The 14,539-nt window shown below is 49.4% G+C and overlaps 1 protein-coding gene across 1 annotated transcript in view; it reads left to right on the top strand.

Moving 5' to 3' along the window:
* The window catches only part of POU2F3 (POU class 2 homeobox 3), a 35,059-nt gene extending 20,974 nt beyond the window's left edge, over positions 1-14,085 (top strand). Inside the window, exons 5-14 of the mRNA XM_042832089.1 lie at positions 5,410-5,514; positions 6,753-6,855; positions 9,629-9,711; positions 9,830-10,012; positions 10,211-10,352; positions 10,459-10,595; positions 11,578-11,739; positions 12,695-12,761; positions 13,113-13,245; positions 13,801-14,085. Coding sequence (XP_042688023.1) covers positions 5,410-5,514; positions 6,753-6,855; positions 9,629-9,711; positions 9,830-10,012; positions 10,211-10,352; positions 10,459-10,595; positions 11,578-11,739; positions 12,695-12,761; positions 13,113-13,245; positions 13,801-13,840 — 1,155 coding nt within the window. The 3' untranslated portion in view covers positions 13,841-14,085. The remainder of the gene's footprint in view (positions 1-5,409; positions 5,515-6,752; positions 6,856-9,628; positions 9,712-9,829; positions 10,013-10,210; positions 10,353-10,458; positions 10,596-11,577; positions 11,740-12,694; positions 12,762-13,112; positions 13,246-13,800) is intronic.
* The last annotated feature ends 454 nt before the right edge of the window (positions 14,086-14,539 follow it).

Raw genomic sequence — 14,539 nt, 5'->3', positions numbered from 1 at the left:
AATACTTGCAATTTGCCACGTCCACAAGTCCTGGCAAGGGAGGCACCGCATGCCTGAGTGCCAATAATAAGAGTGAAGATGCTCTGAGCTGCTGATCATCAGTATCCATTGGCCAGTTCTGTGCTCTCCGGATGCAGACAGCCACCCCAAAGCCCTCAGCTCACACAGGGACAGTTCATCTGTCAGCAGTGACCACTAGGGTCTGGTGCTCACCCAGCTCTGATTCCAGTTCCTCTCTCCCATGCCCAGTGATGGCACGGGGAGCCCGCTGTGCTACACACGAGCATTTTGAGTCCTGTTGCTCGGTGCAGAGAGCAGGGTGACTTTTTCCTGTTCTATGCCTCAGTGCAAAAGCAGCGTGGTCACGCTGTGCCAAAAGTGCTGCAAATGCAAAGTGGAGAGTGGCTCCTTCAGTTCCCCTTTGTGGGGCTCACATCTCAGTGATGCTCAGCTTTGATTTCCCACCCCTGCTTTTACTGCAGCCGTGGCACAGCCATGAGTGTCCTGAGCTGAAGCTCAGAGGGTTAAAGCATATCAGATCCGACCTCAATTAATAAGCACCAAGGCCTCGTAAAGCTCTGATGCAGGTGTGTTGAGGTTAGGGATTACATTTTAATTTTTCAGTGTGCTGTCATTACTGAGCAGTAGGATGTCATCTGTAGGCATTCAGCGTGGGATTAATTCTGCTTTTGTCACGCTGACAGCTCCTAAAGATCCCACCCTTTGGTGTGAGAGGATGTCAAATTTTATAGGGGGGATGCTGCTGTATTAATGTTGGAGTTTTCTGCTTTCTTCCCAGTGTCTGTTAAGCCTTACTGTGTGTGCAGGATAGCAGACGTGGAAATAGTAATTGCAAGCCCATTATTCTTATTGCTATAATTTATTATTAGTGTGTGTTTCATTTTATGGTGCCCACATGTGCAGGTAATTCACAAAGAAGCATGCTGACACCATGGGAAGGCTTGGCAAGCTGCAGTAGCTCCAAATGCAGTTCTGATATCTGGTTCTACCATAAGGCGTCTTCCCTTGATTTCAGGCAATGCTGCTGTAGGAAATGGCACTTGGGAAATGATTCAGCCCGGGAAGAAATGTGCTGCTCCTTTTAGGTGGAGGGCAAGTGGCTCAGACCCTCTGAAGCTCAGTGTGCCCCAGCAGCCATCCCCACTCCTCTCTGCAGCTGTAGCAGGAGGAATACGTGTAAGTCAAAGGCTTAAACAGTCGTGAATTGCTGACTGTGAGATAAGCCAGATACGAGGGCAGATAAATACCTGTTTCAAAGAGGTGACTGGCTAAATAGAAACTACCCAACACGTACAGTTGTCTTCAGCCCTGAAAGAACAACCGCAGCTTCTGCCCGGTGCTGGGGAAGGCTGGTGTGGCTTTTGGGGCAGCTTTTATCTCGATGTGGGTTAAGCATCCCAGGGTGGGCTGAATCGCTCAGTCCCACCTGTGCAAAGAGGAGGATGGAGTGGTGCTGTGTCCTACCAATGCTCTCCCATAGGAGGTGGCTTGGGGTTGTGTGTGGGCTGCCTGGTGGGCAAGGACGAGCCATGCAGATGGCCAGCATGCAGATGGCCAACATGCAGTACATGCTTAGCTTCTTTCTGGTCAAGGAGCCACAGCCGGTTGCTTGTTGTTCATTACCTGAAGTGCTAATTGAGGCAGCGTGCAGCACCGCCAGCCAACCTTGGCACTGGTGCTGGGTGGATGCCAGGAGCTGCAGCCAGAGCTCTGTCCAACCAATGGCATCCTGCTGCCAGCCGTGCACGTGGCTCGCTCCGTCCGTCTGTCTGTCTGTCTCTTGAAAGGGTACGGCCTTCCACGTGCTGAGACCGGAGCTGCTAATGTGAATCTCTCCAACTTCCTTGTGTAAGGCCAGCTCCGTGCAGCTTTGCAATATGTCTGCAGGATGTTTTCACGAGCCGAATGTTTGCCAAAAGTTCACAGATCAGTTACAAAACAGATGTACTTTTTTCTTTTATTTTTTTTTCCTTCCCTTCTTCCTACTGGTAAGGAAGAGTTTGTGCAGTAATTGCAGGCAGGTTGGGAGATGTTTTCTTCATAATTCTCCTTCTTATGAAATGTTTATGAAACACCATCCACAAATCAGTTACGCAAGCAAGCCGAAGAGCTTTGATCATTTTCCATCGCCCTCAATATGTTTCTTAGTTTGTTTTGCTTTTTGTTTTTGTTTTCGGGCTAGAGATAGGCAAGAAACAATCCATCATTGGCCATGCCCAGCAAGCGTGCTCGCCAAATGAAGGAAGGGACTCTCCTTTCTCCAGTCACCCTTCCTGTGTTTTTTCGCTCGCGTTGCTCGGAGGCAGCTGACCCTATTTTAAGGCTGTGAAAACATCCACCTGAGATTTGCAAGTGTGATTCCTCTCTCCAAAGGAGCTGTGCATGCGGGTGCCGCCTGCCGTTACCTGCTGCAGCCCGGGGCAGGGACCCAACAGCGAGCAGGGAGCTTCGTGCTGTTTGATCTCATCCCGCTCTCCTACCGGGTCACTTAGCCTGGCAGAGTGCAGTTTCCCCAAATCCAAGTCAATGGGAAGAAATGCTGGTTCTTCCCATTCTGACCATGGTCATCGTTGGGGAAAAACAGCAAGAACTGGTCCTGACTTCAGCTAAATAGCCACTGCTGTCTTGCCATGCTGTAGCGTGGAGCTTGGCCAATGCCAACATAGGGTGACCCCATGACAATTTCAACCCCCTATGGTTTCTTAAGGGAAGCTCTCATGTTTGTAGAAAATACCTGCAAACACGGGTCGGATGCTCTGGGAAAGGAGAAGACAACACCTCCCCTGGTTTTATTAGTTTGAAATCAACACGATTTTAAGGGAGTCTCATGATTTCGAGTGGCCGCACCCACAATGTGTGTGGTTTTGGGGGGGGGGTTTGGTTTGGGTTCTTTAACGTACGGTTGGTAATAGTGCTGGTTGAGCTGGGGAAAAAAAAAGGGAAGGATTTGCATAAACCAACCCGAAAGTTTTGGATATCCCCCGAACTCTCGCTAATGAACAATTAGCCAGCTGCAGGCCTGGTGGGGAGAGGAAGAGGAGGGAGAAGTAAAACTGAGCCTAAAACCAATGAAAAAAGGTGCACGGGAGGATTTGTCGAGAACACCCAGGATCCCGCCCACTGCGCAGGAGAGAGCCAGAGAATTCCAGGGACGGGGGAAGGAGCAGTGGGAGATGTTGTTGTTTTTAAATGGGGAACCGGTCCTTTGCCAAACCCACCTCCCGTTCTCATACTGCGCGATGCCGGGATGCAGCTACACACCCCTTTCAGCCTGGAAAGCTTCCAGATCATTCCGCTTGGCAGCTGTAAAAATTGATTTCAGTTTGGAAATGGCTCGTGCTTCTTCAACACTCGGCTGCCGTTGGGATCATCACCCAGGCGGGATCCAGCACCTCGTTTTCTGAGACAATTTTTTTTTTTTTCTTTTTTTTTTGGGACTGTTTGGACTTGGATGATCGCATCGCGTTGGGTCGACCCATGGATTGCCAGCAGGGCTGACGTTTCTTTATTTATTTTTTACCTTTTTTTTTTTTGGCCCGGACAATTTTTTTTTTTTTAATTATTATTATTTTTTATTCTTTTTTTTTTTTTAACGCACCCTCAGGGAAGGAAAAATACAAAAAGCCACTTCCCTCCGCCGAGCGGATGGCTCAAGGGTAACGGTGACCTGCCGAGCCTTTCGCTACCATTAATTCAGTCATTTAAACACAACTCGCGTCGATAGCAATCAAGAAGCTCCTCCATCTGACTTTTTTCGCCAGGCCGTGCGGGATGATCATGCCAACCTGAGAGGTAGGAAAGAACTGGAATTCATAGCATGTACAGCTCTTGTCGCAAGGAGCTCCTGTGATTGCAAAACGAGTTTCGGCAGCATCCAGAGCTGCAGTTGTAATGAAGGGAGGTGTTGTAACTCTGTTCCCTCCTCACAGCCCTTTCCAAAATGTTTATTGGGTCTCCCAGCACTGCAGCTGTAGCGATCGCATCTTCTCTTTCTCTCGCTGGGGAATGTTGTGCGTTTGTTTGCTTGACTCGAACTGAAGTGAAAACTCCCTTCAGGCCAAAAGTACTGGCTTGTGCCACGGTCTTTAGAAGGGACATTTCTTGCTCCCCTCTGCTGGTTGGAGGCCGCATCACCTACAGCACAGCGCCAGCAAAGTGACCCCACTCTGCTTTTGGGCAGCGTTGAGTTAGGGGCCGGTTGATGGGACGTGGAAGATGCAGCCCTGGTACTAAGAGTGAATCTGCGATGCTGAGGCTGTGGATGAGGTCTTCAAGACATGTCCTTTCAGGTTTTCTCCTGGTTTTTCCAGTTTGTGGGAACGGGAGCCTCTTGCACTGCCTTAGATTAGGACGGGGATGGTTGAGATGAGCCTTGGTCTGAGCGCTCTCACACTCAGCAAGAACTTAATCCAAAATCTGGGATCTGTTTGCTTGTACCTTTCCTTAGAGAAAATGTATTATATGAGATCTAAATGATGTTTTCTTGCATACAGCATCTGCACGTAGATGCTCCTCGGCTTTCAGGAATTAACCCATAAAGTTCTAAATCCACCCCTCTTCTCTCCCTGCTAAAACCTGTCAGCTAATGTGAAATGACGAAACGTTCCCATCATTGCACGTAGAAGCAATATTAGAAATGAACGTGGAAACTCTGCAGTAAACCAGGTGAAAAGTATTCAGTCCTCACATTTTTATCTCCTGGGTAAATTCTTAACAAAGTGGATTCATAAACTGTGATCTTTGTAGAACAAAATCTGTCTTGGAGATGGACGTAGGTTTAAATGACCACTGGCATTTTTTCCCACAGCTCATTCTAAGGACTTCTCTGCCAATCCAGTACAGTGGGACCTCCCAGTTTCTTGCTGTTTTCTCATCATTTGGTACATTTAGTGCCAAGGCTGGTGCATTTTCAAATCTGGAAGATTACGCTGCTTTTTGAGGTCTTTCCCCTTCATAACCTTCCCTCTCCTGCTCTCCATTCGATGCTGCCTACAGAGAAAAGCGTGAGGCTGCCCACAGCAAATATAGGGCTGTGAGTCGTGGTCTATGGAGGGAAATAGTTGTGTCTTCCTAATAACACCACAGAACACCTCGATGTTTGGTGTGAGGGAAGCTTTAAAGCCTGCTAAGTCGCTGGAAACTTCCTAAAGTGTTTTAATTAATGCGCTTTAATTGAGCAAACTCCCCCCTTGGTTTTGGCAGAGCAGAAAACAATGTGTTGTAAACTGGAGAGCAGAAATGGGGAACGACCCAGCCAGGGGTGGAAGCAGTGGGTCCAGACCTCTCCCCCCCTGTCCCACAGCCATCCCTTCCCCATCTCTCCCATCTCCAGCTCCTAACCTCTCCATGTCTGTCCCCTAACGCCAGCATCACTTTGCTCTTTTCCAGATTAAAACTGAAGACCTCAGTGACTCCTTGCAATCTACAATCCCCCCCAGGTCAGGACACCTTGTACAGGGATCCTCAATGATGCCTGGAAGCCAGATTGCAGGGGTGAGTGCCTTTGCTGCACCAGGGGTCAAGCATGTCCAAGGGAAGGGCTGTTTTTGAGGCACTTGCCAAACTCAATACATCTTTTGGCAGTGACAAAAGGAGACGTGAGGATATGATAGACACTGAATCACAAAAGTGAATCTGTGCTGGCACAAATCAACGTCCTCCTCAGCCTCTTTTCGGCAGGTCTGTGTAATGCCGTGCCAAAGGATGCAGAGCATTTGACATGGATCCAGAGGCAGACTGGACGTGTGCTTGGGAGAGATTTGTGTTGAGGGTTTACTAAGGAAAATCACACTGTGCTCAGGAAATCCCTTGAGCTGAAAATGATTGGACCAAGGGGAATACCAAGGCAAAGTGCTGGATATGTTTGCCTTTGCCTTCCTCGTTCCTGTGAGTGCCTGCTTAATGCTATCACTGGAGTTATCATCCTAGACTAGAGTGACTTTTAATCTGAACCAGCATAGCCAACTTGGTACCTGTCTGCTCCTATTGATGTACACCAGGAAACACATTTATTCCTTGAGGGACTTTTTTTTCTAAAGTGATTGAGTCTTATTGGGGCATTTTCCTCTCTATCCTAAACAAATGCCAACTCTTATTCCCTAATCCCTAAAAATGATGTAGGGACCCCAGTAATGTGAAGAAGCATTCTCAGCATCTCTCAGTCCCTATTGCCTGCTCTGTTCAGAGCAAAGTGGGGAAAGCCCAGCAGATACATGGCAAAGAACAGAAAACACATTGGGATTTGATGGCTGTGTCCATCACAGTGCTGGTGAGGAGCCCATCCTCCTGCACAAAGCAGCTCAGCGTTGGTGGGATGGGACAGTCTGTGTGATCTTAGGGGGTGTATTCTGAAAAATACGATGTCTGTGAGTAGCTGAGATCCAAGGGGGGTTGTTGTTGCTTCTGACAAGCAGGTTTTGATTTCCACTCCCTCAAAAAATGTCTTTCAAGCATTAACTTTTTTCAGTTAGAAGCACACATTCTCCCCGTGGATGTCAGTGTGTGCATGGAATTTTTTCTTAGCAGGCTGAAACCTTCAGATCCTGGGGCAGCTCTGGACCTGCAGCTCTGCTGTGCACAAAGGACACATATGAGATGTGCCAGCAATTGAATGAGAAGTGTGAACGGGGTCAAGGGCAGCGTGAAAGATCGGGGAGTGGGGAACCTCACAGAGAGGTGATGCTATGCAGAGAACTGACATCTCTGGACTTTGTTGTTTGCTTTTCCCGTAGGATATGAGCTCTCTCCACACCCTGCAGCAGCTCGTGTTGCTTCCCGGCCACATGCAGTCCGTCCCTCAGTTCCTCCTCTCCCAGTCCCAGGCAGGGCAGCAAGGTAAGAGCAACGAAAGGAGCTCTGCCGTCAGCAGATCCCTACTTAGGAAGAGCCCTCCCTTCTCCCTCCTGTCGCTTTTAACCCGCACCGCTGGGTTTCCTCAGCCCGATGCTCTGTCACCAGATGGGTTTCCCCGTCTCTCGTGGGGTTTCCACCCGCGGACGGCGCTCGGAAGGATCGGCGCTGCGCTGTGCGCTCCTCGAGTGCCACCTGGGGGCCGCCCCAAATCCTGCTCCATCCGTGGGGCCGGGACGTCTGTGAGGAGAGAAAGGACTGAGGGCTTAACCCAGTGCTTGGGCAGGTCCTCCTGGCGTTGTCTTTATCTCCGGTATTTGGGTGGTGTTCCTCCAACAAGCACCACACAGACGTGCCATTGATGGAGCTTATGCTGCTTGTGGACAGGCATAGCCCCCAGCCTGCCAGATGCAAAGGGGTTTGGGCCCTTCTTCTCATTCCTATTTATTCCAGCACAGAAGTCCCTCTGCACGAGCCAGAACTCAGGACTGAAACCCTAAAAGGTCTGCAGCTTGAGTGCAGCCATACACACACAGCTCTGAAAAAGCATTATACTGTGGGCAAGTGGGAAGCCTGTCTCTTATCTTCACTCTGCCAAGTGGTGCTGAGTGATGCATCAAGAAACTCTCTGATGTATGTTTGACAATAGATGTACATTTGACAGCAGCCCAGAATTTAGATTATTGGAGCTGGCAAGGCTGGGACAATCTATTGCTCACCGCTTGGTTTTATTCGTATATAATAAGAAACACACGATGCTGGAGAACAGAACTTTGCTTCCTTTGATAGAGGTACGGTTTCTGCTGTTAAGCAGGCTGCTCTGGCAGCTGCAGCCCTTCCAACAGATGGCCACTTGTTTGGCTGTGACCCCTTCTGCTTCCAGACTCGATGGAGACAGGATGCTCTGGCGTGTGGCCAGCGTGTTGTGCAAGAGCACTTCCATTTGAATAGATGATTGTCAAGCGTTAATGACCCTCTGCTGCGTGCAGGCACAGCCACTGGAGAGCGAAAGTGGAGGCACAGCTGGGTTTGGTGCAAGGAGAAGCTTGGTGAGGGTGATGCAGGGGCAGACCTGAAGGCATCCCTCAGGCCGTACATCCTCCATACATCCCGAGTTCTGACCGCTGGGTACATCAGGTCATGCATTTCATGGCCAAAGGGTCTTGGTTGTGGCTTTAACCTTTGCAAGAGGTTTGGGGTTGATTTCAGTGCATTCAAGGTGTTTTTAAAGCAGAGAAGTTCCCAGGGCCGATTCATCGTGCAGTGCGCAGCCCTGCAGGCAGCAGAGCCGGATGCTGGATGAGAGGAAGGGAGCTGTGTGCGGTGAGGGTGGAAGCGAGCAGCCTGGGAGATGCTGGGAATCTCTCAGCCAAAATATTGCTGCTGAAGACTTCATCTCACGAAAACAGCCTGTGTCTCATCAGCTGTCAAACCGGTGATTCCTGAACCCAGTCCGTAATTTTCATTTCAGCTAGAGCTCAGCTCTTGCAAAGGTGTTCAATCATGTTTTTAAAGACTCCAAATGACAGAGCATCCGCCATGTCCCTAGGCAAGCCATTCCTGTGATTAATTACCTTCTCTGTTAAAAATGTGCACCTCATTACCAGCCTGCATTTGAAATTCAAAGTTGTTCCAGCATTAACGAAGGCTTACTGAGGCCCCAATCTAAATAAATAAATGGGATCCTGCACATTCAGATCTAAATTAAAAAAGGAAAGAGAGAGAGAGAGGGAAAGAGAGATTCTGGAGATGATCTTTTTTTTCCCCTTTTTTCAGCACAAGTCCATAAGTGTCTATAGATTTCCATATAATTGTCAGTTCCAATCAATAGAAAATATTGCCTGTTTCAAGAAGGGCCGTAAATCCTCGCTAACTTCCTCCGACTTCACCCACAGCAGACATCAAGAGCCCAGCTAAATGTCTGTGGAACTACACTGCTTTAGCTGCTACTAAATCCTTTAGGACATTCCCTGCAGGATGCATGGGCTTGTGCACAGCAACTTGTCAACTGAACAATTCCATGGCATCCATAAATACTGCTTTTTGTTAGTTTTATAGATTTCCTCTCTTTCTTTTTCTTTTTTCCTTTCATCATCTCGTGTCAGCGTACATATATTCCAAAAGACATTCAATTTGTTTGAAATAGAGCAAGGGAGAAAAGAAAGGGTCAACGTGGCACTTGGAAATGAAATGTGTTGTAGAGAGCAGATTGGGCAGGTTCATGAGATTAACTGTGGGATCAGGATATTTCTAACATGATCAAGTACCTGAAAGCTGGAGTCAGCAAAGCTCCTCTTGGAAATAAGGTGCACTATCACAGCAGTTACAGTGATTAAGTGCTAGCAGAGATCACCACTGAGAATGTGATAAATTCTCTGCAGCTTGGCATCTAAAATCTAATTTAGATGTCTGCAGAAGATGTCTGTGTCCTAGCTGAACCTGGTGTGGATGAGCTCCATGCAGGGATCAATGGCTGAAGTGTTTTACCCACATCATTACTCTCATAATCCCTTTTGGCCTAAAAGACCATGAAGTGAAAGAAATAATCACAACCAAAACCCAAACTTTCCTGTCTTGTAATCCGCTTTGGAGCTGCTCCCACTTGTAATGGCCAAAAGTCCTAGAAGTCATGCATTGTGAACACGAGCTGAAGTTTTTCATTTAGACCTTCTTGAGCCTTTCCCATGGGGCCCTGCTCTGCTCCTGGGTGCTGACAGAGGAGTCAATCTGATGGGATGTCTCTCTTTTCTCTCCCCAGCCTTGCAGCCCAACATCCTTTCCTTCCCCCAGCAGCAGGGCAGCCTTCTCCTCTCCCAGCCAGGACCCAGCCTGGCATCGCAGGTAACTTCCCCCATCCCATGCTGCCACCTGGGAAGCACCCTGCTGTGCAAATCACTGCTTTATTACGGGTGAATGGCAATAGAAGTTGTCTCTATGCATTTCTGTGGTTGTCTTGTAGGCTGTGGGTCGCTCTGGACTCCCTGGCTCATCCGTCGAACCTCACCTGGATGTACCCCAGCACCTGCAAGTGGCCAAGCACCTCACTCCATCCGGAGCATCCGAGGAGCCCAGCGACCTGGAGGAGCTCGAGAAGTTTGCTAAGACTTTCAAACAAAGGCGGATCAAATTGGGGTTCACACAGGTGAGCAGCTTCCTTTAGAGGAACACTGGTGTCACTCAGATGGGAGCACGTTGGGCTGGGGGGAGTTTGGGGCAGAGGGGTGGGTGGAGGAAGGGCGTATATGGATGGAGGAATGGCAGATACAGTGGCAGGTATAGATTTGCTTTCTTTGGAGTTGGAATATCCCTTCCAAATGTGTTGTGTCATGTTCCCCGGCAGGGTGACGTTGGCCTTGCCATGGGGAAGCTCTATGGCAACGACTTCAGCCAGACCACCATTTCTCGCTTCGAGGCTCTCAACCTCAGCTTTAAGAACATGTGCAAGCTCAAACCTCTGCTGGAGAAGTGGCTGAGTGACGCGGGTAGGTGACGTTCCATGCGCTCATTCACTTTACGAGGTGCCACAGTTCCCAGAAAGGAGCTGGAAATGAAAACAACTTCGGTATCTTCCCTTTTCTCTCTCCCCAGAATCTGCTCCTTTGGATTCCTCCATGAGCACTCCCAGCTCCTACCCCTCCGTGAACGAGATGTTCGGACGGAAAAGGAAGAAGCGAACCAGCATTGAGACCAACATTCGCTCCACGCTGGAGAAAAGATTCCAAGATGTGAGGAGAGAATGTTTCAATGTGTTGGGAGCTCTCCACCATTTTTCTGTTTGTTCTGATGGCAGGTTAGGAGCGTGCTTGGGAAGATGCCTCCTTGCCCTCTTCTCTTTGGGAGCTGCCGGGCAGCTCCTGTGGGTGCAGGAAGGAGCCAAGCATTGCCACTGTGGGTGCTGCCCAATCATTTGGAAAGTGGAGCCTTTCACTTCTTAAACATGAAGGTTTTCAAGAAAAATCACTACAGAGCTTTCAGTCAGTTGGGGTACATCAATCCATTGAACATTTTTCACTAAAACTCTTTCTGACCAGCCCTCATTTTTTCTTGTTTCCTCCATCACATCAAATTTTCCTTCTAAGATTGTTGATGAGAACAAAAGGCAGACATTTTCAGGTCTTTCCAGGCAGCTCATTTTTTAGCTGGTACGTATTCTTTGTAACAGGAAAGCTGCCCTGGCATCACCGTGCTGGGTTGTTTTTCCCTTGAAGTCTCCAACTCAGATCAAAAACCACAGAACTAAATGCTGTCAAGTGTGCCAGAAAATGAACGAGTCGGAAAAAAAAGAGGATGGGGGTACCTTTATAAATGGGGGATGGGGGAAAAAAAGAGATGAAATGGTTTTGTGGGATGGTGCAGGGATGTACAAACAGCACTCGGGGCTGTGCCCAATAGCCATGACCTTCCTCTCCAGCAACAACTGAAGGTGGTGCTGGGATCAAAGCGCTGCGTGCTTTGTGCAGCAGCAGGGCCAGGCACTGTGACTCATCCCCGCTGATTCCATGGGATCTGATGTTGAATCAGAGGTGCTTGTCTGGTTCGCAGAACGTGATCTCTCATGCAAATGTTTACCTTTTGCCTTAGAAGCAAATTTTCTGCCCTCTCCAGTTTACAACCCACCCCACCCTTGTCCAGCAGCAGAAGAATGCACTGACGCCATAAGTCAGAGATCTCTGGGGCCTTCTTTAACCTCCTGCTATTTCTTAGCAGAACCCCAAGCCCAGCTCAGAGGAGATCTCCTTGATAGCAGAGCAGCTCTCCATGGAAAAAGAGGTGGTTCGAGTCTGGTTCTGCAACCGGCGCCAGAAAGAAAAACGGATCAGCTGCCCAATGCCATCCCCCATCAAATCGCCCATCTACAATTCCAGACTGGTGAGATACTCGGGGTTGAGGAGCCGACTTCCATCCGTGCAGAAATGCAGAATGCACTTCAGTGGTGTTATCTGTCCTTCTCACCTATTGCACGCATCCATTTTGGCAAGAGTATTTTTGTTGCCAAGAAAGATGGAAGAAATTGTGAGAGTTAGTGGAAACACATCCTGTGTTCTGTTGGATAACAAGTTGCTATTGCATTTCTGCTGGTTAATATTTGCCCAGGAGCTCGCGTGTGTAAAAGTGGCAGGAATCTCCCTATGGTGCTGGTAGTGGAGTGAATGTGAGTGGGAGGGAGAGGATGTATTCATAAGCAATATTCTATCTGAAAATCTTTTGGGTTTTGGAATTACCTATTAGAAGGCAGAAAAACACCACGAGAAGCTTGGTCACTTGTTGCACAACCCCTTTGGTCTACAGTTGCAAGCACCAAATGCTGCTTGAGAGCCACGAACTCTTAAAGCAGCAGCTTTGGTGGATGGTTATCCTGTGGATGCATCATGCAAAGTGCTCATCAGTCACTCTGACCAACGCATTGCCTGTAGTTGAAGTATCTCAGTTGGACTCCAGGTGCCCCAGGCTTGCTTTGATTACAGCCACCAAATTAGTAATACTCACATGAGAGTTCTCGCCCATCAAGAGCTCCTCAAAGGAAATGGGGCTATTTGTGCTGAGACCAGAACAAGCTGAGGCATTGCTGAGAGCATCCAGAGGGCAGCAGTTCCTACTGCTGACCTATACATTTAGATCAGGCACGTTTAATACTCACTCTGGTTTCTTTGCACGACCCTGAATGTGGGAGTTGTGCATATCCAATAGAGTATGAAGAGGTGTAGGAGGGGGAAGGAAGCATGCCTGGCAGCCAGCATGTTGTGAAGGAAATGTGAAGGAGTGGCCCTTTGGGATCCACGCTGCCAGTGCCATCTGCTGACCGCCTGTCTCTGTTCCTCCTCAGGTCTCTACCTCAGGGTCCTTGGGGCCCCTCTCTGTCAACCCGGTGCACAGCACCATGCCTGGGACAGGTAAGCCCTGACATGACAAACCACCTCACTCCCATTCCTTCTCTCCCTCCTCTGCTCTTGCTCTCAGGCCACTTGGCTTCCTGGCCACGATAACACTGGGGAAGTAGCCCAGCATAGTGTTGTCTGAGGGGTGAGAAGAGCAGAACCTTTCTCTTGGCTGGAACAAAGCCATGGAAAGCTTCCCGGATGTGCTAACACCTCCACGATAACCCCATTAGGGTGCTGAGGTTTGGGAGCTGCACACCAAGCAGCCAAAGGAGGGCACTCCAGCACAGGGTGGGAGCAGGAGGCTGGAGGGGCTGGGGCAGAAGGGGAAGATCCCAGCCTCACTCTGCTCTCTCTGCCGTGCAGTAACATCATCGTGTTCCCCAGGGAACTCCAGCAGGCCTTCATCCCCTGGCAGTGCCCTCCATGCCAGCAGCCCCAGCACAGCCCAGAGCAACTCCAAAGCTGCCATGAACTCGTCCGGTTTCAACTCTTCAGGGTAAGGTGGAGTGGGGGTAGACATGGCTCAGTCCCATAGGTAGAGATGAGAGAAAAGCAGAGGGACTTCAGGGCAGAGCATGCAGCCCTGCAGAGGGCCCAGCAACATGGAGCCACACGATGGCATGTCATTACACACCAGGCTCCAAGCCTTCCTCATTACCTCACTGGTTGTGCCCCCGCTGCTCTGCCCTCTGCACCCGTGGTTTCTGCCGCTCGCTGCACGTGACATCACGGATGCTGCGTTCAGAGGAAGGCAGCTGAGAGCAGAGGGCACTGAGTGTAGCTGCTGGGCTTTGAGTCACGGATCACCCCGTGCCATGACTCAGAGCTGCGCTGACGCAGAGGAAGCCCCGCAGCCACGTGTGGGAACCAGCAGCTCCGTGCAGGCAGCTGCTCAGAAAGAGAGGGGTTTGCTGTGAGCTTCCTGCAGGGCAAAGGAGCACTCGCTGGCTGCCAAGAGCAGGAACGCAAGTGGGATAGGAATGGTTTTTGTTTTGAGGGGAAAAGTTGACCTCATGGTGATCGTAGCTCTGATTCGCTGTGTCGCACGCAGATCTTGGTACCGATGGAACCAACCTACCTACCTCCACTGAGACCACTGCGTCCCGTGTACGAGGAGCTCTGACCTCCAGCTATGGACCAACTTCTCCAGGAACAATGCTTGGGGCAACATCTGGCGGCACGGTGCCTTCCCAGCACTGCCCAATGAATGTTAGGGGAAGCCCGAGCAGCAGAACTCCAGGGACTCAGGCTGCAGCTGACCTCCCCGAGGGTCTGAACACCGACAGTGACATTTTAACTCTCTTCCATGCATTCATTCACTCCAAGAACGAGCCCTTGCTTAGCTCTATCAGCATGAAACACTGCCCTCTGCTTGCAAACCTCTGTGCTCACACCGGACTGCCCGGCAATCCCTCATCTGGAAGGATTCCTATGTCAGGACCCTCTTTCCCCCCACTCATTTCAGAGCTTCCCATGAGAAGGGTCTGCCATGCTGTTACTGGCACGCACACGTACCAAACCCCAAACTGAGCCGAGGTCACCCAGTTCATTTCAGCAGAGACCCGTGTCTAGATGGCAGCCTTGGTTTCCATTGGCTTCCAAGGCCAACGACTGTGCTTTACCACCACGCTTGCTTCGCTTTGAGCCCTTCTGCTTTCCTACTGATTTTTTTTTCCTTTTTTTTCCCTCTTTTTTTTTTTTTTAATATTAAGTATTTTAAAGGTGGTTTTTTTTTTTTTTTTTTTTTTTTTTCTTAATTTTTTTTTTGATTTTTTTTTTTTTTTTTTTTT

The sequence above is a fragment of the Centrocercus urophasianus genome, unplaced genomic scaffold, assembly GCF_019232065.1.
Source record: "Centrocercus urophasianus isolate 14NV4802_14NV808 unplaced genomic scaffold, USGS_Curo_1.0 seq_37, whole genome shotgun sequence".
NCBI lineage: Eukaryota > Metazoa > Chordata > Aves > Galliformes > Phasianidae > Centrocercus > Centrocercus urophasianus.
This window is presented reverse-complemented; position numbering and strand designations above follow the sequence as displayed.